This window comes from Suncus etruscus, chromosome 5 (assembly GCF_024139225.1).
Source record: "Suncus etruscus isolate mSunEtr1 chromosome 5, mSunEtr1.pri.cur, whole genome shotgun sequence".
NCBI classification, from domain to species: Eukaryota; Metazoa; Chordata; class Mammalia; order Eulipotyphla; family Soricidae; genus Suncus; species Suncus etruscus.
Genome location: NC_064852.1, coordinates 37469682 through 37497579, shown reverse-complemented (window position 1 = coordinate 37497579; position 27898 = coordinate 37469682). Strand labels below are relative to the sequence as shown.

The window sequence follows — 27898 nt, the reverse complement described above, 5'->3', positions numbered from 1 at the left end:
AGGGTAAAAATTTGATGAGAATAAATATCACAAATTAGTGCAAACTAAATTTTTCTACTCATAAATTTGTTAGAATTTGATATTAGTTTACATTTATTCATTGGTCATTAAAATGTGTAAGTACTATGCAGAATATGCTAAGTTCTATAACATAAAACTTACATTGTGAAATTTGTAATAAGTATAAAATATGTAAAAGAACAGCTAAGTATTTTCAATTAATTATGCTATAAAAAAGCAGATAAGGTGGCTAAAATGTGTCAGAATGTGCGTAAATTTAAATTAAAGGTCAAAGAAAATTCCATTAAAATAAAATTGATAAAATACTTGAGTAATTGAATAAATGAGGGATGAACATGACAGTTATAGATGAGCATGACAAATAGATGATAAAGGTCATTTATATTTTTCACGAAGCATCAGAAAAGTCACATATCTAGAGCAGTCTGCACTGGAAAACAAAATAGAAAGGGTCAAGAAATTGAAGAAGTTTGGGGGCCGAAGAGATAGCATGAAGGTAAGGCATATCTTGCATGCAGAAGGTCATTGTTTCGAATCCAGGAATCCCATTTGGTCCCCTGAGCCTGCCAGGAGCGATTTCTGAGCATGGAGCCAGGAGTAACCCCTGAGCACTGCCAAGTTTGATCCAGAAATAAAAAAAAAAAGGAAAGAAAGAAGGAAATTGAAGAAGTAATAACAATTAGAAGATGGTAAATACTTTGCTTATAAAAGTAATGGGAGAGTTATCCTTGTGTAGCAGTGCACATTGTTATTATAAAATTGATTTTTAAAAAACAAAAGCAAACAAGGAGCAAAACACCCAGATAACTACTTTGTGTGCTGATGATTTGTTGTAGGGAGAAACAGTTGAAGGCTGGAAAGCATGGTGAATTGAGCTATGATTATAGCAGTAAATGTGATGATAACTAGTCAGATTTAGAATATATTTGATTGTAGAGACAATAGTATTTCTGAACATGATTTAATGGAGAGTATGAATGTAATAATGAAAGTTTGAAAATGAATATTTGTTAAATAGGTGAGAAAAAAGTGATTCTATAGGATGATACTGAAATATAGAAGCAATAGTTTAAGTGGAAAGTATGTAAAACTATTTTTCTACCTACTTATTCATTTGATGAATGGAGAACACAAACAAAAGGGTGGTGATTTCTAAAAGAATAGGAGATTTATTACTTCAAAATTACCATATTATTATTCTAAATTCAAGTGACTAAAAGCAATGAAATAATAATAATATAAAAACCATATTGTATACAAAGAGATGGTTTTAAATAAAATATTTATTAAAATTTTCTTTAAATAAAACTATTTTATTAAAAAATAAATCAACTTGTCTTACCATTTTTCAGTAAAGATTAATACTGAATAGCATCTTGTAGTTATGAAGTACACATATTATGTATTGCTTTGACAGAAAAATATCCTTTACTTGACCAACTAATTTATGATATATTTAAACTTTTATAGTTATAATAATAAATGTGTACTTTATTTTAAATTACAAAATCATGTACTATAATTTTATGTTGAAATTTTCTGCTTACATGTATATAGTTAATGCTACATGTGGCCACAATATATAGTAGAGTGGGTAGGCTATTTCTTTGTTTGAGGCTGATCTGGGTGTAGTCTGTACACATATGGTCCTCTGAGCCCACCAGGAGTGATCCTTGAGTGAAGATTCAGGAGTAATTTCTGAGAACCATTGGGTGTATCTCAAAACAAGCAAATATAAATTCTTTTATAAATCCTTATCTCTTCTCAAGATTGCAACTCTTTTTTCAATTGATTGTGTGGGTGTATAAAGCATTGCTGGATCCCCTCTTCTAACACTGTCAAATTTTTGACATACTGATACACGTAATTAACTTGTCTTTGGAGAATTTCAAGTGTTCTTTTCTTTATTTGTTGTAGTCAGAAGCCATGCATGTGAAATGGATCCATATGGAATGCCAGGGGGATGTTCACACATCTGTCTGCTCAGCAGCAGCTACAAAACACGGACTTGTCGCTGCAGGACCGGTTTCAACCTGGGAAGTGATGGCAGATCATGCAAAAGTATGTTGTGAAAATCTAATATTATGCCAGAAGATACTGATTAAAATTAGTATTTTAAATTTAATTAACAGCAGCCAATCAATAACATAAAATTACATCAGGTGAAATTTAACGGCAAATGTCCATACTAGTTGTGATTTTTCTATTGTAATTTTCATTTTTTATTTCATAAGAAAACACAAAAAAGGATATTTATTAAATATCATTAGTTACTAAATTACCTTCAAGATGACAGACTTTTGAGTATGTTATAGTACAAGTAATTTTCAAAGAAACCAGAGAGTTAACAGTGAAGTTAAAGCACTTAGGGATAAATTATAACAGGCTAAAGGGATGCTCAGAGGTAGCTAAATGCAAAGCACACTCAAAAACTGATGTACTATCACTCTGACCCCCAATGCTTTATTTTATATTAAATTAAAATAAAATAATTAAAATAAAAATCTGTTTTCAGAACAAGAAATATAGAGATTATAAAATTACTTAAGTAGAAATTATAGGGAGTAATTTTGTTTTCTGAATTTCCACAGCACAAGAACACTGCTTTATAAATATAAAATATAGAATAGAAAGAAAACATGATCAAAATGTGATGACTATTTTGTAGATGTCCGTCTTTTCAGTATCTTGTCTTAGCAGCAACATTGTATGTCTCTCAGTGTTCTCTCTCTAGTTACTCTTATGATGTTTAACTTCCTGGTTACATACATCTGAGGACTGTAAAATGAGACAATCAAATTTAGATTATTTTCAGTTTAAGTGTTTAGATTGAAGAAATACTTATGAATAGAAAGCAGAAAAGTCAAGATACATGTGCTTTCATGCATTATTTTCATTTTGAACTTTGCTTTAAATGCTGGAAAGATAAAAATATCAAAGATCATGTTCCAGAGATCCTCTGGATAATTGGAGATACTATATTAGAAGTTTCAGGGTGGGAAAAGTTATTGTATTTAGGTCATTAATTCTATTTTAACTGACATTTAGCTAGCAGTTTGGTATTCCAAGTTTAGAATTATGCATACAACACATTAATGCATGCAAACACACATTTGGGTGACAAAATTGCCAGAATTACATAATCTTTAATCTTCCCAAATATTGACTGATGAGAATATATTTATATAAGTAAACAATTCTAGCTATTTTAAGCAGAAAAGCTCAAATTAAAAAATTCAAGTGGTTATTAAAACACTAAAAACTTTGAAGTAATAGGTAGTACTTTATGTTTAAAACATTCTTAAAATCATCATCAAACAAACTTCACTAAAACTAGAAGATATAATCAATCACAAGATAAATAATCAGAAGAAAACAAATGGCCTGTGGATAATGGTAACTGACAAACATGTATTTTTATCTGAAATCTAGGGATTAAGAAGTTTGACCCAAAACTCAGGTACAAGTTTAAGTTAATAGTCCATGCTGAAAAAAACAAAACAAACAACTCACTATTCCTTGTCTCATTATTTATACAGAAAAGGAAGGTTGATATGGGAAGGTAGAATTTTCCATTAGATAAATGCTAGAAACACAAATGAAACATCAATGTTCCAAAATAGAATTAATATGTCTGATTTTTTTAAAATCAGAACCCAAACTATGGCTATATAAGAATCTGTTTTAGATTCAATAATCTTAAGTAGAGGAGCAACTTTGTAGTAAGTATTGAATGAATAAAATAGTCACTGAAAAAAATCTTGAGAAAATTAGTTATCATTCTTTATAAAACATCTATCTATAGCTTGTTCTTCAGATTTTTCTGTTGATAAAACTGTTTCACTAACATTCTCTTTCTGAAGTTCTTTCTTTAAGAAAGCAGTATCGGGCCCGGAGAGATAGCACAGCAGTGTTTGCCTTGCAAGCAGCCGATCCAGTGGTTGGTTCGAATCCCGGTGTCCCATATGGTCCCCCGTGCCTGGCAGGAGCTATTTCTGAGCAGATAGCCAGGAGTAACCCCTGATCACTGCTGGGTATGGCCCAAAATCCAAAATCCAAAAAAAAAAAAAAAAAAAAGAAAGCAGTATAATATGGACCCACACATATTGGGTGGAAACTGACATAACTGTGAAGAACATAATTTTTTAGCCTAAGAACAGAAATCCAGTGAGATACATCGACCAAATAGGTCTCAAGTGGTTTGTCAACTGTTTTAGTAAGACTGACAGGGACTTATGTCCACAACAAGTAGGAGCTCATGAAGACTAGTGCCAGTTCTGACATTCAGGGACTTCATTCTTCACAGCCATTTTATTAATAAAATTAAGTAACTTTCACCTAAAATATTTACTTCAAAATGATATAGACTAAACTGAATAGAGAGTACCAAATCATTAGAGAACTTTACATATATTTTCCTTTATAATTTTAAACATCAAATTAACTTGTTGCATTCTATCACCATTTTCAACTCAGGAAACAGTTGAGTGTGTATGTTTGTGTGTGTGTGTGTATTTGTGAGTGCAGTTTATTTATGTAGTCTTATATTTTTAATGAGTGTTGTGTTATGCTGACAGACAGCATCAATCTCTTAAATTCTAATTAAGATGTAAAAGTGTGATGCTGAAACTGGCATTTTATTTCTTTATAAAAACACATGTTTAGTCGGCTATAATATATTCACTTGCAAGTATGTGTTACTGTGTGATTCTTTTTTGTTTGCCTCTAGCAGTGAAGGCAGTGTTTAAATGTTCTGAAGTTTTTAGCATTGTCAAGCATAATGAATGCCACAGCAGTCTCTACAGAATGTGTTACATAGTTTGTAATTAATCGTAAAATAAAAATGTGCCTGATGTTTTTATAAAAGTCCATTTTACAGTTACAAGTTATCCAAAGATCTGTCATGTTTTTGCTCTAAAGACAGTTGCAGATAAAAGAACAATTAGCTAAATATAACTCATTCACAGAAGTAATTTCTATTTTAATTAAAGTAATGCAATTAGCTGGCCTTCTTGTATCAAGATACATTTGGCATATTTTAGAGTTTAATTTTTGGTATTGAATTTTAAAAACGTTAATTGTGCCAGTTAATTAAACAGTGGCATTACACAGTGTAAAAAAGATTAGGAAGCATCAGTTGTTTATGTTTGTAATCTTTCTTCTGCAGGACCCAAGAATGAGCTGTTCCTTTTTTATGGGAAAGGACGCCCAGGAATTGTTAGAGGAATGGATTTAAATACCAAGATAGCTGATGAATACATGATCCCTATAGAAAATCTAGTAAACCCCCGTGCCTTAGATTTTCATGCAGAAACCAATTATATCTACTTTGCTGACACTACCAGTTTCCTAATTGGCCGGCAGAAGATAGATGGCACAGAGAGAGAAACCATCCTGAAAGATGGTAAGTGACAATGTGTGACATTAACAACAGACTTACTAGTCAGACTTATCACTATCAGGAATATAGATAATATATGTCAAAATACTATTAAGTAGACCCCATCAGTACAGATTTAACTGCATTATTAATTTTATTTTATTTAGTCACATTATTTTTGTTTTTTATATAGCAGGATATTAAAGTCATTATTAAAAATTGATCCTGATGGGAATATGAGAGATTAAAAAGTGGCTAAAAGCACTTGGCTCAAATACTACCAGCTTGAAATTAGATGCCAGTACAGTGTATGGTCCCTGCAGCACTTCGAGGAATGATACCTGCATATAGATTCTAGAGAAAGCTCTGAGCACCATGTGATATGGTTCAAAATCAAAATTTTCAACTTGCAAAGGTTCAACATCATTCAAATATTACAATAATTAAATTGAGTAGTTTATTCAGTCCTCAAAAATACATATTTAAATAATATATTTAAGGTTCTATGGGGCAAAACAGATGATTTAACAGGAAATAGAAATTTCTATAATATCTACTTCTCATTAGAATAGTACTCTTCTCATTGAAAGGACTTTTAAGATAACAATGTCCTACTGTAAGCACAATTCTTGTATAGTTGTTTCTTATTTTATTACATTTGCAAATAGATATCTCTCTATTTGCTCCTGAAATATGTATATGTAAAATTTTCAATTATTTGCAACAGATTTTATTTAATTATACACTTTTGAAACACTCATATGTATTATTTACTTGTACAAAAGTCATTATCTTTCACAAATTATCGGCATATTGAAACTCAGTAAATTAACTCAATAATATAACTGTCACAAGCAAAAAATGTATTTAGTAATGATGCAAAAAAATCTTTAGTAACTGTTAATCACTGTCAACATTTAACTAATGACCCTGAGTATCAGTATCTTTCTTCATATATTATTTATAATAATAATGTGTTTATATTTAGAATATTTTAGAAAACTATTACTTACATAACATGGATTGTGAGCTACTTATTTTATGAAGGACCTATGATACTATAACAGGAGAGAAATTTTATTTTAGAAAATAGTTATTGCCTTGAAACATAAAGAAACATACAAAGACTTTTTAACACTGAAGGTTTGTTTTTCAGCCTTTGTATACTCACAGATCAGCACCAGTTTCTAAAGCAGATTGAAAACCACTGGACTACATCTTAAAGAAGAATATCCGGGGGTTGTGGTGTGGAATAGGATAATTTGACAATCAAGTATTCTAAAAATTTAAAATTAAAACACAAGGAGGCATCGGATTATGAATAGTTATAGTGATGGCAATGGGTTTGGAATGGTGAATTACATGCGTCACTACTAGAGATTTTGTTTTCAGTGAATAATAAAAGGAGAGATATTAGAAGTGAAAGTTAGTGAGGAGACCCTAAGTAAGTTCAAGGTGATTAGGTAAAATTCTAAAAGAGCTCACAAACAGAAAGTGATTTTAATTACTGATGAGGATAAAGAGATATTTTAGACAAATCAGTCTAGAGATGGAGTTCAGAATGAATCAAACAAGAGAATGGAATAAAAATGAGAGCAGAAACACAGACAAAAATTATTTACAGCATGAATGGCAATGAATGGTAGTCTAGCTTATCTTTTAGAATAGCAGAGACATTAAGATTAGACATTCAACTCAGCTCTACTTTAAATCAATCAAACCTTTAATGATAAAAGTACTCTTTCCATGAATGACAAATGGAGTGTTAAAATGAGAAATATCCCTGTTTTTTCTTTTTATAGTTTACTGATTAAGGTAATATAAATTCACCACGGTTTAGTATTCCCAGGGATTGTCTAATTAAAACCATTTTTAATTAGACATGACAGAGACTGTCTGCCTACTTTTTAATGTACTTGCAGATGATAGGGACTTGATGATTTTAAAAGGACAAAGTGTCTGCACATCTTATCACAACATGCATTTGAATTACTTTCATTTTGACTTAAAAATTTCAAAAGACTGAAATTTGATATGGAATATTATTGTTGTTTTTTTTTTAATTTTCAGTTTCAGTGTTGTGATGAGTGAGTGTACCAACTAATAGTCCTAACTTTGAATTCAATATCTCATAACACACAAATATCGCTCTAATTGATCTACCTATAGAAACAGAGATCTGTCATAAATGCTGGTTGTCCATCAAAAGCATATGCAGTGTTTCTGGGACAATATGAAGGTTATGGATATATTCACACTTAAGATACATTTAAATTTTGGTACTCTTATGTAAGATATATCTTAATATATTTTTATTAATTTATCTTTAACTTGTACCAATGAGACTAATAATACAAATGGACATATGATACAGGAATCTATTTCTGTCTGATAACAACTTGTTCTCATGGATACAGTAAAATTAAGTTCCGTATGTAGTCACTCATTTATTTCATATTTACTCTCCAGCCTGAATTCAGACCTCATTACTTGGTTTGAAGCTTAACACAGAGCGGTGAGTTCAGTTAGAGAAAAAATGATACTGACAACTATCATAACAATGGTAGTGAGTGGTATAAATAGAATGCCTGTCTGAAATACCGGTAGTGGTGTGTGGGAGGAGGGAATTTTGGGGTGCATTGTTTGTGGGAAGGTTGCACTGGTGAAGTGGAGGTGTTCCTTTTATAACTAAAACCCAACTATAAACATTTTTGTAATGATGGTGCTTAGATGAAGATAATATTATTAAAAAAAGAAAAACTATGTAGTTATAAATCTCTTATCAACATAAACTCAGGATAAACAGAATGGAAACCATTTAACTTTTCTTCACCAAGAGAGAGAACTTTTGATATTTAAAGTGATGAACGTTTTAGGAATGAACCATGCACATTTGTAGAAAGCTAACTGTATTCAATATAAACCTTTCTCTGAGGCCTCACCATAAATAAAGTGAGCAGAATGGAAAAATAGATCTTTAGTCCCTTTCCTACCATCTTAGTTATTAAAGGCTAAATATTACAGCACTACAGAACAGCACAATCCTTTTCCAAAAAAATTTTTTAAATAGTTCTTTACATAACCTTTTCTTTGTACCACTGACCTGTTGTGAATTCCACGAGTTCTTGAAACACTACTTATTTAATTGACCATAAATTATGAAAACTTTTTTCTCACAACCCTTATTGGGTGTATGTGTATGCATATATGTTAAAATAAATTATATAAAACATAAATATTTTGTATATAACATAAATATTTTGTATATATATTAATCTTTGTTGGTATCTATCATTAAGATAGATACTGTTAAGATAGAGAAAAAGTATGTTTATATAATGGCACATCTCATTAAACTCTTCCTATTAATTTTTCTTGCACATGCTATATCATTTTATGCCTAGAATAAAACAATGCTCTGTATGATACAAAAAATAATTATTATTGCATTGGAAAATGGATTATGGGGCTTGTTCTCTAGAATAAATACATTATGCACCTCACTGTGAATATATGAATTCATACTATGGAATCACTTTAAATTCAGCTTTTGATATATATTTCATTATATTTAAAGTTAAGTTTTGAATTAGATATATATTTTCAATAACTTTTATTTGATCTAATTTACTTCAATAATTTCAATAATAATTTCACCTTTTCTGAACATTCTCAAAAGTTAAATTATCTTGTATACAATATTTGAATGTGGTTTCAAACACTATGAAAATATTGCTGAAGTTCTTACATTTATCAACAGTCATTCTTTATATTTTGGAGTTAATTTGTAAGTCCACACATTTTTTTATTTTCTTTCTAGTTAATATTTATTCATATTGTTACAAGTTTTGTAAATTGCAACAAAATTTTATTACACCAATTTCACATGGTTCACTGTAGGAATAATAAATTCTATTCTAAAAGTAAATTTATTTGAATATATTAAATTGTGTGCACTTTAGAAGAAAATGCCAACTTTTTATCAGCTACTTCTCTTTCCTTTGATGGGTGCTCAGAATTTATCTCTAGTTCTATGATCAGGTATCATTCCTTGTAGTGCGAAGTGAAGTACTTGGGATCAACCTGGGTTGACTGCATGCTAGGCAAATGCCATACAAACTATGCTATTTTCCAGCCTCCAGTCTGCTTTTCCAGTATTTTTTTTTTAAAGTGGCTGGGTCATTTTGCTTCTGAACATTATAATATTAAAGTTTTAGCTGCTTCTCTCTGGTCTGCTCTATCTTTATGACTTCCTTTTATGGTTTTACTGAAAGGAATCCCTTGTATACTGGATTTCCCAAGGATTCAAAACTCTCACATTACAGACATTAAGCTCTCACATTAAACTACATTAAATTACCAGTTCAGAATCTTTTCTATACCATTTTTACTTTTTAAAACACGACTTTCATGACTTTTAGTTTTTGCTTCTCTGTTTTCAAGCATAAAATATTTCATGTCTTCTGTTTATTTTCTGAAGATGTCTGCAACTTTTCCAATGTACATTTCTTTTTTATATACATTTCTTACAATGATATAATTGGACAATAATATGGATTTATTTGAATGTGCCTTCTCATATTATATGTTAAACTATTTTTTCAACTTTTTGCATGTTAATTGAAGCCAGCTTTGATTAATTCACTAATATAAGAACTATGAAGAACAAGATTAAAATATTTTTTAAAATGCTCACTTCCTTTACCATAACATTGTAGTCAATTTAAAAAAATAATTATGCACTACACATGAATACATGTGAATTCTTTTGGTATACTTTAAAGCATCAAATTTATTTTTTTATGTATGCATTTATTTTGTTTTATTTTGGGGCCACCAGTAGCACTCAGGGGTTACTCCTGGCTCTGTGAAATCACTCCTGGTAGGATCTGGGTACCATACAAGATACCGGTGATCAAACCTGGGTCCATCCCAGGTTGGAAGTATACAAGGCAAAAGCCATACCTCTGTACTATCTATTGCTCCAGCCCCTAGCATCTAATTTAAAAAGAAATAAATAACATCTATTACACCTGATACAAAAAAATTAAGTTATTTTTTTCAGAGGCTTATTTTGTATTATTTTTAAACTAGGTAGTAATGAGAGTATTTGTATTTTGCAAAATAAAACATTGGTTCATGAATTAAGTTATCAGAAAATACAATTTTATTATAAAATAAATGGTAAGATTTAAAATTTTTATGTCCTGATTCTTATAAATTACTCATATTCCCATTAATTTGTCTATATAGAAGTATATCTAATTGCCAAAGAGCTCATAATAGAAAAAGTGATCCTCTAAAAATAACATTTTTATCATTAAAGCATATTCTAGTTGACAGTTTCTGTAAAGATACAGGTTGGTATATTTGGATCCCACAATTTAATTGCCCTTGGCCATAACAATTATGCATTTCAAAATGCATATTCATAATGTAATTCACTTTTGGGGTCACATGATTTTCTGTTGTTGCAGTACCTGTTTCAGATAACATACTTTTAGTTGCAGTACTTACATGCATCTCACCAACTCTGTGTCAGAGATTACTCACTTTATTTCTATTCTCTATCCCAGACAGCAGAACTAATTGAGACTGTAGCAGGCATAGAGTTTCCTAAAAATATTTTGGAAAAAATGAATGGAAAATAGCAAACAAGGTTTACTATGTGTATTAAAATGTTAAAATATTGTGCAAGCTAAACTTTAAAATGTACCACAAGAGATTATAAATAATGAGCCTATTAGGCTGGAAGATATTAATGCAGTTGACTAGCGAACAAAAAAGCAAATCCTGGGCCAAAGAGACAGCATATCAATTATGGTACTCACTTTGAATGTAGCATCTCCAGGAGTAATCCCTGAGCACAAAGCAAGGACTAATACCTGAGCAACACTGTGTGTATTCTAAATCCCCTTTCTTAAAAAAAAAAAACAAACAACAAAAAAAACAGTACATAAAATAAAAAGGAAAGAAAAAAATAATAAGCAATTCCTAAAAAAAAAATCACAGATGTAAACATCTATAATATAAATTGAAATAAAGACCCGTTTTCTAAAACAAAAAAAATTAAAAAAAAAAAAAAGCTTGAGACAATCTTTAAGTAATTTTATAATTAAATGGGTCAGTTCCAGCTATCCTTCAATGTATTAATTATACCTCTTGATAGCATAACCAAATAATGTGTTCATTTAATATAAAATAAATTTAAAGTATTATTTCAAAAACAATAATGCTTTAATAATGTAAATTATAAAATTTTGTAAAATATGTTTTAGTTCTTGCTTATTTTAGTCACACATGGAAAAGCTTACTTGAAGAGTCACATTCTCTAGGAGATTGTTTGAGGCTTGATTCCCATCAAGCTCCCAGAAAGGAAAGGTAGTTCCCATTCCCCTGTCCAATTAGAACAGGGGGAACAGTTCCAGGTGTAGATATCTTCAGGAAGAGCTTTTAATAAACTACTTAAGTAGCATGCATCTTATATGAATTTTCTAATTTCTCAAACTGATGCCTGAATACATGAGGTTGTTTTGTATTTTTTTTTGTTTGTTTTTACTGCTGTATAAATTAGGAGTTTGAATCAAGGCTTTAAATATGGCTGTCTTATATTTCACCTTGCTCACATGCTGAGGTTTGAACCTACTTGTCTGATTATGACGATCCTAAAATAACTCACTGAAACTAGATAGAATACATCCTTAGTCGATCTTTTTAAAAATGTACTTAGACAGGGCCGAAGAGATAGCATGGAGGTAGGGTGTTTGCCTAGCATGCAGAAGGACTGTGGTTCGAATCCCAGTATCCCATATGGTCCCCTGAGCCTGCCAGGAGCGATTTCTGATCATAGAGCCAGGCGCTGCTGGATGTGACCCAAAAACAAACAAACAAACAAACAAAAATGTACTTAGATTTGAAATAAAACCAAAGTATTTGATTAAAAACATGTAGAGATACAAATGGTTTCCAGGTTCACCGTAAAGTGATGCATAAATTAAAATGTTAGGCGCGGGATTCAGTGTCTAAATTTGAATTTTGTGAAGTAAAAGCAGTGAAAGCAATGTAACCTTGGGCTAGTTTTGGTCTTTTCTTGTTTGTTTGTTTTGTTTGGGGATGGTGGTCACACCCAGTGGCACTCAGGGTTGAATCCTAGCTATCCACTCAGAAATTACTTCTGACAAGAGCTGGGCAGTGCACTTATGAGCTGATCTCTTCTGGTCACATGCCATGACAGCAAGATTCTAAGATGGGTGATATTGAGAAGAGCAAGATTTTTGTCCAGAAGTGTGCTCAGTGCCATACCATGGAGACAGGTGGCAAACACAAGACAGGGCCAAATCTCTATGGTCTTTCTGGGCAGAAGACAGTTCAGGCCCCTGGAATCTCTTATACTGATAAAACAAGAACAAAGGCATCATCTGAAGATTACACCCTGATGAAGTATTTGGAGAAAACCAAGTAGTACATTCCTGGAACAAATAAACAAACAAAAAATGATCTTTAAAAAAATCAGCAAAATACTAATGGTGGCCGGAGTGATAGCATAGTGGGTAGGGCATTTACCTTGCATTAGGCAAGCCCAAGTTCGATTCTGGGCATCACATATGGTACCCCTAGACTTCAAAGCGTGAATTCTGAGCTCAGAACCAGGCATAAACTCCTGAGTGCTGCCAGGCATTTCCCCAAAACAGGAAGAAATAAACAAAAAATTAAAAAGCTATGAATGAGAAATAGCTGGCACAACCTTATTTATCAAAAACGTCTCATGACTTTTTATCTGTACCATATTTAATTCCATCTCATTCATCAGAATTCAGATCTTGAGTGTCTGGTGAAGCATATTTTTTGTTGGACTGCCCTGTTTAAATAAGATTGGCTTGTGTTTAAATGACTTATAAGCAGCTTTGGGGATTTTGATAATTCCAGGTCAGCAAGTGCAAATCACTGTTTGCCCCCTTCTAAAGATATGATTGAACTTAGTTCACCTTCTGAGAGATCAGGATTGTGATTACATATCTGTGGGAGAATAGCATTCTATTAGGGTTTCTATAACTGGCTATCTTAATATATTTAAAGTTTGAGGAAATCACTGTCTCCTTGTGTTCATTAGCCTGGTAAAGGAAAAAAATAGAACAAGATGACCTTTACCCTTAAATAATTTTGTTTCTTATTATGCCTATTTTATTAAAAATTCCCTGAATTTAAAATAATGCCTTTCATTTAATGAAAAGTATTTTTAGTGATATATATAATCGAATAAATATACCTAACACTTCTCAGATACGTCAAATGATCTTAAGATCAGATTCTTTTAAGATTTTGGCTGCTTATAAATTCTTATTGAACTCAGACTGACATTGTTCAGAAATGTCCTTTAAATAGCTATACAGAACTAAGTAGGACTAAGCTATTCCTCAAAGTGTAATTGATAATGGCGCTTTTACCAAGTCACTAGTAGAGATGAACATTAGCACAAATTTGTGAGTTATGTGATCATAAGACTTAAGATAATTAAAACAAAAATAAATAACTCTTGATAGGATTAGAGGATCATATGGGATGGCAGGGATTGAATTCAGGTCAGCCTTACCCACTGTGCTATTGCTGCAGCACCATATTATTTCCTTTTCTATTGATTATGTAAAATGGAAGTAAAGGTTGCTTTTTGTAAGTCTGTGGTTTGTATCACTAAATATTAAATAATTATTTTATGGGGCCAGAGTGATAGCGCAGCCATAGGGCGTTAGCCTTGCACGTGGCTTATCCAGGAGGAACCTAGGTTCAACTCAGCACCCTTTGTCCCATTTGGTACCCAAGCAGGAGCGATTTCTGAGCACATAGCCAGGAGTAATTCCTGAGCGTCACTGGATGTGGCCCAAAAACACACACACAAATAATTATTATTTTATATCTATAAGTAATTGTTTCACTATACTAGAAAGCCAATTGATCCAGAAAGGTTATATCACTTGCCTCAAATCTAAGTTTAATGACAAGGTTGTAATTAGTATTCCCAATTTCATTTTATACCTCAAAATATTCCACTAATATAGTACATTAAATCATCATACATAAAATAAATTAAAGAATTTGTTTATTTTATGCTGTGGACTGTTTTTCCTAATGGGATAAAAAGTCCCTAAGCATAACCTTAGTGGGTTCTTCTCCCACTGAAAGTCAAGCGGGAGCACGAAGAGGCGAATATGAAATATGAATTATGAAATACGAAATGAATGAGACCACACAGAATGCATGGGGACTTGCATCTAGAAAGACGAAGACAAATTTATTTTTTGAGCTGGGTAGCTTTTAAGGTTGAGGTTTGGAATGCAGGGTGTAATTTTTGACATCAAAGAGAGTGGGAGATAGTTAGGGAAACAGAATGAAAGAGCATGGCTAAAATTTGCACATTAAAGAACCAATACTGAAGGTGAAAAGAAGTTTTGTTTTGGGTTAGCTTTGTTTTGGGTAAGCAGGAGAAACAGGTAATTTTCAGGGAAGTGGGAAGAGAGAGAAATATTTTAGAGTTTTAGGGGAAAACTGAAAATTGTTTTACTATGAGCTAAGTTTTGGGAAAAAACATGATCTTGGCGCCAAAGTAGCAAAGATCACAAGAGTTGGTTAGTGGGAGACTTTTGGCGGGATTTGTACTGTCCTCCTTTGTTAGAAAGAATTACTAAGGCCTGATTTTTTGATATTGGTTAAAAATAAAGAGAAAGATAGTTACAGTCACATATTAGAATTATGGCCAAACCACCCACTGAGTGGGAGAAACTATTCACCCAATACCCATCAGATAAGGGGCTAATCTCCAAAATATACAAGGCACTGACAGAACTTTACAAGAAAAAAACATCTAACCCCATCAAAAAATGGGGAGAAGAAATGAACAGACACTTTGACAAAGAAGAAATACACATGGCAAAAGACACATGAAAAAATGTTCCACATCACTAATCATCAGGGAGGTGCAAATCAAAACAACGATGAGATACCACCTCACACCCCAGAGAATGGCACACATCACAAAGAATGAGAATAAACAGTGTTGGTGGGGATGTGGAGAGAAAGGAACTCTTATCCACTGCTGGTGGGAATGCCGTCTAGTTCAACCTTTATGGAAAGCGATATGGAGATTCCTCCAAAAACTGGAAATCGGGCTCCCATACGATCCAGCTATACCACTCCTAGGAATATACCCTAGGAACACAAAAATACAATTCAAAAACCCCTTCCTTACACCTATATTCATTGCAGCTCTATTTACCATAGCAAGACTCTGGAAACAACCAAGATGCCCTTCAACAGATGAATGGCTAAAGAAACTGTGGTACATATACACAATGGAATATTATGTAGCCATCAGGAGAGATGAAGTCATGAAATTTTCCTATACATGGATGTACACGGAATCTATTATGCTGAGTGAAATAAGTCAGAGAGAGAGAGAAAAACGCAGAATGGTCTCACTCATCTATGGGTTTTAAGAAAAATGAAAGACACCCTTGTAATAATAATTTTCAGACACAAAAGAGAAAAGAGCTGGAAGTTCCAGCTCACCTCAGGAAGCTCACCACAAATAGTGATGAGTTTAGTTAGGGAAATAACTACATTTTGAACTGTCCTAATAACGAGAATGTATGAGGAAAATGGAGAGCCTGTCTAGAGTACAGGCGGGGGTCGGGTGGGGAGGAGGGAGACTTGGGACATTGGTGATGGGAATGTTGCACTGGTGATGGGTGGTGTTCTTTACATGACTGAAACCCAAACACAATCATGTATGTAATTAAGGTGTTTAAATAAATTTAAAAAAATTAAAAAAAAAAAGAATTATTGCCAAACAATCCACACTAAGGGTCAACTGATTTTGACTGCTCTAAGCGGGCCTTTTTAGTAAATAATTCTTTTTCAGGAGTGCAACACATTTTTGATGTGTGCCCTTCCTGAGTGGGGTGCAACAATTTTATGTATAAAGAAAGCCAGATTAATTGGATGTAAAAGATTAATCAAAAGATTTAGATAGATAAGCAATAGGTTTTGTAGTCAGCACTTTAAGACAAGTATCTTGAAAAATAAAACTATGAGAAATAAAAATGACTTGAAATGTTCTTAATTTTTATTATAATAAGTGTGAGCTAGGGCCAGAGCCATGGCACAAGCAGTAAGGTGTCTGCCTTGCCCGCTCTAGTCTAGGACGAACCACGGTTTGATCCCCCCCACGTCCCAAATGGTCCCCCAAGCCGGGGGCAATTTCTGAGCGCATTGCATGAAGTATCCCCTGAGAGTCACCAGGTGTGGCCTAACAACCAAAAAAAGAAAGAAAGAAGTGTGATCTAGAAGAGTGTATTTTGATAGCATATTGTTTTAAATTTTGAGCAACTTAATTATTAAAATAATAAATCTATTCATGTCTCACTATAAGAACTATAGCTATGGCATTTGTCTTGCCAGCACTGCTTGTGGGCAAGAAGTGATTCCTGATTACAACACTAGTAGTAAACCCTAAGCACTGCTAAATGTGGTCCAAAGGACAACAAAAAACAAAGTGAAATTTATAATCTATTTCTAATTAAATCACTCCTAACAATAATCTTAACATTGTAGATGATTTGCTATTTCATTAAGCTTACTGTATCAATATAATCATGGTACTTGCTTAAAAGTTATTGTTTGTTGGGGTCCGAGTGGTGGCGCAAGCTTTATGGTGTCTGCTTTTTACTCGCTGGCCTAGGACAAACCTTGATTGGATCCCCTTGTCCCTTTTGGTCCCCCAACCCAGGAGTGATTTCTGAGCGCATAGCCAGTAGTAACCACTGAGCCTCACCCGGTTTGGCCCCAAAACAAAACCAACCCCCCAAAAAAGTTTTTGTTTGTCGATTGTACTATAACCTATGTAATATATTGATCATGTAATATAATAAAACCTTTTATTATTAAAATACATAAGAAAATAAGTTTATTTTTAGTTTTGGGACTCTATGCTTTTCAAGTGAGATAATTCTCCTCAAATAAAGCATTCAGTCAAATTTTAAAAATCCTACAAACTGAGCTTTATATTTTCTTAAGAATAGTGTTGAAGGGACTGGAGCTATAGCACAGTGGTAAGGCATTTGCTTTGCAGGCTGCCGACCTGGATTGGACCTTGATTCAATCCCAGCATCCAATATGGCCCCCAAAGCCAGCCAGGAGCAATTTCTGAGAGCAGAGCCAGGAGTAACCCCCTGAGCATTGCCAGGTATGCCCCCCTCAAAATAGTGATGACATTTATATAACAGCGGGTGTGGTGTATCTTTCTTTTATTAAATATTGTGTCTACCTATGATACACATGGTGTAGACATATATTATCTTTGATATATAGATGATGTTTATAATAACTTGAAAGTTTTAGAATGTTCAAAATTGAAATTTTATGGATTTATAAATTGATCATGTGATATTTTTTGGTATCTGGTACTCTGAAAATAAGCATATTGAAACAAAATCATTCACTGCTTGTATTCTTCACTGAATAAGATAATAACAAATTATAATCCCTTATTAATTCATTATCATCTTGTTTAGTGATCTTGTTTAGCAGATCTTGTTTAGTGAGTCTGCACATGGCAGTGTTTCCAGTTTACTCCTGGCTCAGTGTTCAGGATCATTCCTAGTAGAGCTCTGGAAACCATATGAAGTGTGCAGGTCAAATCCTTGTGCAAAACAATTGTGCTTTTATTGTCTTTATTGTCCAGGATTTGTCACTCAGATTTATATTTACATCAATGACATTATTTGATAAATATGAATCAATATTGTTATACAATATTGTAATACTGATATCTACAAGGCAAATTATATCAAGTGTGAAATATATTTTTATTTCCCATCATCTTCTGTAAACACAAATAAAAATGTCATGTATACATATCAACCAATGGAATAAGACAGCAAGGGTGAAGATACAGTAATAAAGGATTTTAGAAAAAAGATAAGTTTTGGAGGAAAAACTGATAATAAAATGGATTTTATTACAACTTCTTCATGTTTTGTACTTTAGAAGTTTTTTATTTTATAATCACAATAACCAAAAAGGAATCTTATTATAAAGCATCACATAAATTAAGATGTAATGCAAAATTTAGAAATTATTTTTTAGCACCAAAGTTTGCTATTTTTTGATCAGTTCATATGTGAGTTGAAATATAATCCTGTGGGGGCTGGAAAAAATATAATCCTGTTGATGTTGAAGCAATAGCAAAGTGTACAGGGCTTTGCCTTGCAAGTGGTTGAACTAGTTTTGATCCTCATCATCCCATATATTCCCCAGAGCACTGACAGGAATGATCCCTAAATTCAGAGCAAAGAGTAATCTCTAAGTCCTACCAAATATAGACCAAAAACAACATATACATATGTATATGCAATGATGAATAAATCATAGGATTTATGAAGAAGTTAGTGGCACATAATTGTGGAAGCTCTTTATACTAGTGGAAGGAAATTTAGAATTGTTTATGATTTGATATGAGTAATTTATTTTTATAGTTATTCAGACAATTAATAATTATTGAGATCTTTTACAAATAGTGTTGTGATACCTGGTTAGACAGTACTAAACAAAGTGAACAATAACTTAGAATATATTGAAAATATTTTGGGTGACTGGAAAAGGGAGAAAATAATTAAAAAAAACACTTCAAAATAGTTGTGTAGGGAAAGTTATTATTAGTTTAAAAATTATAACACTCTTCTAACATGGTATTTCTATTCCAATTAATATTTATTCTAGGCCCATATATAGGTTAAGATATTTATGATATAAAAATATATATGATGTTTACTTATAACTTTTGTCAATTTTCTTACAGGAGGAAAAAAAGAATGATATGTACACCAAACTTTGCTTCAATAAAACACTCAAAATCTCATTTATCTACATTCATAGTTTCTACATAGTGTTAGAGTCAAATTTAAAATATGCATATTGGGTAACTAGGGAAATTACTCAATTGTCTTGACTCTGAATTTGATCCTTAGAACAACACCACTCCCTGCAGGTCTTTCCTTTGCGACTCTTGAATGCAGACAGTATAACATATATAACAATTAAAATAGGTAAAAAACATATTAGCATTTGACTCTTATTTTTATAATTCCAAATTACTTACTATCAAAGTAATATAATATATAATGTTTAAACAATTTGAAAGTACATAGTATAATGATATTAGCATATTTATGTATGGTAAAGATCTGACACTGCATTAGTTATTTTATTTTTTTTTTGCTTTTATTCATTCGTTTACCTTTTATATCTTTTTCCTGGTAAAGTGATTTGACTTTATTCAAATTCAATAATTTGTCTTCCAGCTTCACCCTTTCTGCTGTAATGATTTGCTACTGTAGCATTACTTCTATTTAAATGAGTTTTTTAACTGGTTCCAGCAAATTTCCTTGAATTCTATTGATTATCATTCAAAAGTCATTTTTTGATTACTAATCACTGAAGGTCAGCAGCATTGGTCATGCTGACGTGGTCTGAGCATGGGATGAGGGAACTATCATGTCGTTCTAGCCCAGTTTGTTTGATCTGGATTTACATGGGCTAGCAGATTTGCTAATTGGCTGCTTTATTGGTTAATTTTTCCCTATGTTTGGATATATGCATATATGAATACATCATTTTATCTGCTTATCATCTATTTATATTTGGGCCACATCACATCTGAGCTTTGTTCATCTTGACTTAAGGATCATTCCTGGTATTGCTTGCTGATCATATGTGGTGATATCATTAATCCAGATGGACCACATGTAAGGCAAGACAACCCCAGTAATCTCTCTACAGCTCCAGTATTCTGGGGCATATGTTTTCTTCTTTGATGATCCTTCTTATACAAGGTAGCAGTATAATCCTGCCTTGAATATCTCAAATGATAAGATATATGTATGAACTTTTACATTAATAAATGTTCATAGTTGTGTCACAAAATTGTCTCAGTGCTTCAAATGCTAATGCATTAATATTTTCTCCTTTGATATTTCAAATTGTAAAGCTTAACTATATTAAATTTTTTTAAAAATATATCCTTCTTAAGATTAATAATGTATTTCAGAAAATACAGAAAAATAAATGAGAGCTTTCAAGGAAAGTACTATACATGCTGTACTATTGCCCCAGCCCCAATATTTTTTTTTTTAGGTAAAACTCCAACACCATAGAACAAGGGTCAATTTGTCTTTTTCTTCGATATTTAAAAATTGGAATAATTATTCGTTTTCTTTTCTTTTCTTTTTTTTTTTTTTTTTTTTTTGGTTTTTCGGGCCACACCCATTTGATGCTCAGGGGTTACTCTTGGCTCAGCGCTCAGAAATTGCCCCTGGCTTGGGGGTCCATATGGGATGCTAGGGGGATCGAACTGCGGTCCTTTCTTGGCTAGCGCTTGCAAGGCAGACACCTTACCTCTAGTGCCACCTCGCTGGCCCCATTATTAGTTTTCATAATTGGAAAAAGGAATATTATTATATTTAATTGTAATTCATAGCACAGCCCCTTAGAATAAGACCATCATGTTTTAAATGTCAGTAGAGTGAATGTTGAGAAACACATTTGGAGGATGGGAATGAGAACCTGGCATCACTGAATGGGTACAAAAAAGAGAATATATTAAAATGATACTTAAGATGATTATTTTACTCACGGCAAGGCAAATGTTATTTTCATAAGTATATTTAAGCTGGTTGCACTGTTGCTAAATCCCACAGAGCTGTGTGATATTCCAAATAGGTGCTAAACAAGGGGTCAGATTTGCTACAATCAACAACCCTATAGGGCATTTTTTACCTTTTCATTAAACTTTCAATATTACAGCAAATAACACAGTCTGTTTAGCCTTAGTGGTGGTTTGAAGAGAGCTTTATACATTAGTAACCAGGTGGTTACATTAATCTGTTAGTTCTCAGAAATCACATATCCCTTAGAATTCAGCACATTCAGCCAGAAAGATCAAGACACAAAAGGTCTATTTGCAAAACAAGTATCTAATTGCTCACAGATAAAACCCAGTTAAATATATTATAATAAAGACTATTTTTGTTTGCTTCTGGGACACCCCGGGTGTTATACAGGGGTTACTCTGGCTCTTCACTCTGGAATTAACCCCTCGTGGGCTCCAGGGTCCATATGGGATGCAGAGGATTGACCAAAGGTCTGGTTGTCAAAGTGCAAGACAAGCATCCTACCTGCTTTACTATCACTCCAGCCTAAGACTAATATTTTTCTATTGCTCATGACACTTTTATATATAATCACCTTAAATGTGGTTCACATAAGAACTATAAAATACATATGGTAAAAAGTAAAATATAGCTTGTTAAGTTATTTTTCTGCATTGTATTTATAGTCTATAAATATTTTCAAATATTTTGTCATCTCAAGAAGACCTTGAGCATTGTCACACCTAAGAGTATAAAAATGTGTATTCTTGAGTCTGAAATAAATTTCTCCAAGTGTCCCATGCCTCTCATAAAGGAGTCTCATAAAAACTTTTATACATGTAAAAAATTATGACCATGGCCCTGGCTAGCCCTCCTTAAACTTACCATTCAATTTATCCCTACACATCCAGTATATACCTACTTATACATATATGACTACCAAATATTATTACTCCTATTCCCTGGTTACTTTTTTTGTAGTAATTATCTTGAGTATAGTTTACTTATTTCATGCTGTGTTGCTTTAAGTTTGTAGGTTTTACGATGTAGTATTTTTATTTGTTTTAGTAGAAATGTAATAAATTTATTCAAACTAAAAAATATGAAAAATAATTTCTTTGTTTTTAAGAGATAATAAGATAATTATACTTAAATGTATTTTGAAAACTTTTAAATTGTTCTTAGTATATGATTCTCCTGATAATTTCTTACTAAACTTGTGATTCCAGTCATATTTTTCATGTCACATTATAACATCTAGAACTTATTTTTTCTTAAGTCCAAGTGAAATTTGAAGCCTTATACATATATTTTCTACTTTTGAGCTACATGCCAGGAACTAAGCACCTCTATCAAATATTCTCTTTTTCCTAAATAATTTCCAATTTCATGATTTTATTAAAAATATTTATAATTATTAAAAAACTATTTCTTGCTGCATCTTTCTTTTTTAATTAAATGTTTTTAAATTAAAAGCATTGTGAGTTATAAATATAGTCTTGGTTAAATTTTAGACATGCAATGTTTCAGCACCACATTTACTACAAATGTCAACCTCCCTCCATCAATAGATTATTGTTATCATTTGAATTTATCCTTCTTTGGCTTCATTTAAAATAATATTTTCTACTTTCATCTATGTTGTAATGAATTACATTTCTTACAGATGTGTAGCATTCCATTGCATATATGTACCACATCTTCATGATCAGCTCATCTGTTGTTGGACATCTATGATGATGCTAAATCATAGATATTGTACTGAGTACTGTGATAATAAGTAGGGTACATGCATCCTTTTGAATGAATATTTTATTGTCCATAGATTGAGGCCTAAAATATGTATTCTGGGTCATATAGAAGCTCTAATTCTGAGTTTACTAGAACCCTCCATAGTGTTATTAAGGGTTGAAACAACAAGCAACATTCCTACTAGCAGTGTATCAAGATTTTTTTTTTAACCACAGCCTCACTAACTAGATTGTTCCCAGTATTTTTTGATATATGCTATCTTGTTCATGTAAACTATTGTCTCATTTTATTCTTGACTTGGGTTTTCATAATGATAAGGGATGATAAGCATTTTTTCATATGACTGTTGGCCATCTGATGGTCTTCCTCAGAGGGTTGTCTATGCATTTTCTCTCTATTTTTGATAGTGTTTTTAAATTTGGAGGGGGGTTGTCTAATTGTTGTGAGTACTTTGTATATTCTAAGTATAAACCCTTTATCTGATGTGTTGAGTGAAACATTTTTTTTCAATTCAGCTTTTAGTTTTAGCCTGTGTTTCTTTTGTCATACAGAACACTTTTAGTTTGATGAAGTGCTATTTGTTTAGATTTTATTCAATAGTCATTGCAAATTCCTATGAGGACTAGATCTTGGAGAGATCTATGTTTTTCCAATGTATTTTATAGATTCAGGTATAATCTCAAGGTATTTGATGCACTTTGAATTGATTTTTGTGTAAGGTGTGAGACATGGATACAGTTTTAATTTTTAAAGTTTTAATTTTTAACAAGTCATTACACAATTGTCTCAACACCATTTGTTGTAGAGGCTATTTCTATTATATTTCTTGTTTTCATATCATTTGTCAAAAACTAAGAATAAGTTAAGAAAACCTAAACAAATGAAAAACATTTGATGTTATTGGATAGAAAAATTAATAATATCAAAATGACCTTAACAAACTACCAAACTACCTAAACTACTACATAGATTCAATGTGATCCCTCTATAAATTTAGAAAACATTTTTCAAGGACTTTGACCTGTTAATTATAAAATTTGTATGGAATCATAAAGGACTCAAGATAGTCAAAACCATACAAAAAAAACAAGAAACTGGGAAACATCTAAGTACCTAACTTGATACTTTACTACAAAACCATAGTTATCAAAAAACAACATGGTATTAGAACAAACACAGATTTTTGGTCCAATGGGTTAGAAAAGTTTAACCAATGACAACCCCCCAAGTCTGTGTTCAACTAGTCTTAAAAGATATTTTAATTAAAAATTAAACAATAAACTTTAGTTAATAGAATCACTACTTTAATGTACCTCTTTTATTTTTTTACAAGTTCTCTACAAATATTTATTTATTTTTCAGGAGTCCCAAATAGAGATTTGGTAGTTCATTTCCAACTGTACTAGAACCATGCAGTCACTTGGATCCAACATGGGGTCCTATAAGTAAACAAAAAATTCCAGCACTTTTAGCTATCTTTTTCCAGGCTATTTAATCAGCATCTCATTTTCTAGCACAGTTTTAAATTATGTTTCTTTATAGTCACATGATTACTTTGATTATTTCATATTATATAATACTTTAGATAAATTATTCTTCATTATATTCTTTATGACTTCCTTCTGGGGCTATAAAAATTTATTTGATAAATTTGCCTAAAATACTTTGCAGCAATATCAATATTTTGATTTTTTTCTTTTTTACTAAGCTTACGCACAACTAGCCTTTGACATTTTGTATAAAATAAAAAGAATGCTTTCCCCAGAGCATTAATGTATTGTATTGTATTTTAAATAAATGATAAAAATAGGAGCCAAAGAGACAGTTCAGCAGATAAGGTGCCTGTCTTGCATGCATTTTTATCCTGATTTATTCCCCATAAATCTCACATGATCCCCCAAGCTTACAAATTGCTGAATGCATAACAAGGAGTATGCCCTGAGCACAACTGCATGTGGCCCAAAGCCCAAAAACAGAAAAAAAAAAATCAGTTTCTTGATATTCTTTAAGGAGTTTTCACTATTAATAATATTAAATATCAATTATAAGCATAGGAAAACTTGAAGAGTCATGTTTATATAATTCTCTTGAGTAAAGAATTCATCTTGAAATTCACATCTTTCCATAATGAACTTAGTATTATTTCTGCTCTCTTTTTGTATTGATAGCATTATCTCTTTTTTCATATTTTAATACGTTTTCCTTTTATATGTGCACTTATTTAATCTCTATGTTAAAAGCATCTATATATTTTAAGAAAAATCATTGTGATTTATGGAGAATTATTTCTGCTTTGAAAAATGGAAGGGTAATTTACTTCTGTATTCTTACTTTATCTCCAAGCAGTTCATCTGCTCTATTCCTCAAGTTTTTCTTGCAATGAAACATTGTTCTATATCTTAAAAAAGGAATCAAACTTCCAAATGTGTGGTACTGAAAACCTACGTAGGATGCCTCCTCATTTTTCATTCCCATTAATTTTGTGGATCATTGCTTTATTACTTATAAAATGTAGGAACTGCGCAACATGAACTGTAGTCTCCTTAGTTCTCATGAATACTAAGGTTATAACTATAATCTTACCTAGATTGTTAATATATTTATATTTGATCTTCAAAGAATAATTAACGTGTCTTGATTACTTTATTTTGATAACAGTGATTAATTGATTTAACTCTATTTTTAAACCATCTCTCTGTTTATGATTCCATGTTCTTTATTAGTTGTGTGGACATAAATTCTGTGTTAGAATGAAGATAAAAAATAGCATGAAATCTGAGTATATTTAACTGTCTTAAATAATTGAAAGTACTATATGCTTATAGAAACTCCTAAGTTCAAGAATGTCTTTTCTTGTCTTAGAGTCAGCACTTTGACATTTCTCCTGACTCATATTCTTGTACTTCAATTAGTACAAATCCTTTTTGTGCATTTCAGTATAGCCTGAGGTACCATAGATGACATGAGTGAATAAAGTTGATTTAATTAATCATCTGCTCAATTTTCAATCTCAGGCATTTTTAGGAATCTGGTCAGACTAAAATTTTCTATATGATCTGTCCCCAGTGATTAACTAATGTTGTTCTCATCTTTGTTTTAATGCCAAGGCCATTCCTGGTTATTAGTTAAAAAATAATGAGTACAAAACTACTCTCAATCTCAACAAAAAATGTTTCTCTTAAATTCAAAAGAAATGTTTCTCAAGCCTTTGTTCTCTAAACATGTGTCTTGCTTGCAAGTCTCTGTTTCTTTGCTTTTTATTTTAATCCATAAATTATCAGATGAGTCAAACACTCATCCCCCTGTTGAAGATCTGGAGATTAAATATTAGGACAAATATTAAGTTAAAGGCAGTAAGTGACAAAATATAGGAATTGTAACTCAGAATTTATAATCATTATCACTATCAATATTTTTCAAAATATTTCTTTCTTGTAATTATAAATTGCATATTATAATTTATTGTAATAATTTTGAAAAATATTCAATTTCATGGGGATAAATTTCTTTTAAGTGTTCTTTCTTAAAATTGAATTCTATCTTATTCCTTTTTTACGACTGTCTGTATATGCCTTTTTTAAGTTAAAGATGGTCACTAAAAGCAAGTGACAATGTTAAATTATCATTTTCAAAGAGAAAAATATCCAGCTTATTTTTATGAAGTGATAACCATAAGAAAAATTATCAGGATATTTATATGTAGGTTTCTCAATAATTGGAAAGCATGCAAATACAGATATTTAGAAAAGCAGTATGCTATGCATTTTATATGAAATTTATATGCACGTATACCTTATTATCCTCCATGGAATATTATCTTCACTATTATATTCACAATAAAATAATAAAATTTTAATAGGTGTGACTTAGTTGTTTGTCCATATATTAGTTGTTTGTCCATATAGAAGTATATACCATCTATACAATGGTATAGCTACCATTGTAACAGTTTCACATAAAATGTGAAAAGTTTTGTTACATGTAAAAAAAATAACATTAAAGCAAAAATTTTTGAACAAGCAAATTTATTGCATTGAAATAAATTTTTAATACAATTAAATTATATCAACTAGGAAAGAAGGGGAACTATTTTATCAACTTACATGAAAAGTGAACCTTAGACTATAAAAGCATCAACGGCAACTTTTTTTCTATTGTTCCAGAAGAGGAAAGTTCTCAGTAAAATTAAGTGTCAGTAAAGACAAAATTAAACTTTTTTTCTAAGCATTGGTACAATTAACCTGTGAAAATTACTCATATTGGATGGTAATGAAGCAGATAGCCTAGTGAAATTGAGAACATATCTGATTCACTATAATGAGATTTTCAGTTAGATCAAATCACACGTTTTATTAGTCATCCTGAGTCAGGGCAAAAGTTGATTAGCAGTAAAGGTTAGTAAAGAAATTTCAGTTGTATTTTTTTTTCACAGAAGGAGGTAATGATTAAAGAATATAAGTACATTAAAGACTCCTTGTTTATTTATTCTGAAATGCTTTTTATTTCTAGATTGCATTTGAACAAAGATTTCTTTATTTAAAAGAGTATAATAGATTAAGGTTTCTCCAGGTTTTAAAAGAAGAGTTTACACCAATTTTCCACATAGGAGAGGAATTCAATCATCCTAACATAATTATGTGGATATTTTATACCAGTAGAACAGCCTAAAAAAATTCCACATTGGAGTCATATGACTTGGAGCATTTTTACCCCATTTTTATCCTGTTTTATTAATAGTCTATAGTATCCAAATTAAGGTGTTAAACTTAATTTTTCTAAGTAGCATTTGAATTTAATGAACTTTTCATGTTTTATATGTAATAAAATACTATTAAATAATTTCTATTTCAAATAAATCTATAGTGACATCCTTTGACAAATAAACCCAAATTATGCAGAAATATTTCAGTGTTTCTTTGATATTCTGTTTGTGAAATTCTATGACAAAAGTTTGTTTTTAACATTCAGACATAGGGTTCATGTGGATTTGATGGACCTGTTCATCTATCTATTGGCATATGGATATTAAAATTAATCAGATTACTTA

General features: G+C 31.6%; 1 protein-coding gene across 1 annotated transcript in view; it reads left to right on the top strand.

The window, feature by feature from the left end:
• LRP1B (LDL receptor related protein 1B) overlaps window positions 1-27898 on the top strand; it is a 1191264-nt gene that overhangs the window by 436187 nt on the left and 727179 nt on the right. Inside the window, 2 exon segments of the mRNA XM_049772845.1 lie at window positions 1939-2082; window positions 5189-5425. Coding sequence (XP_049628802.1) covers window positions 1939-2082; window positions 5189-5425 — 381 coding nt within the window.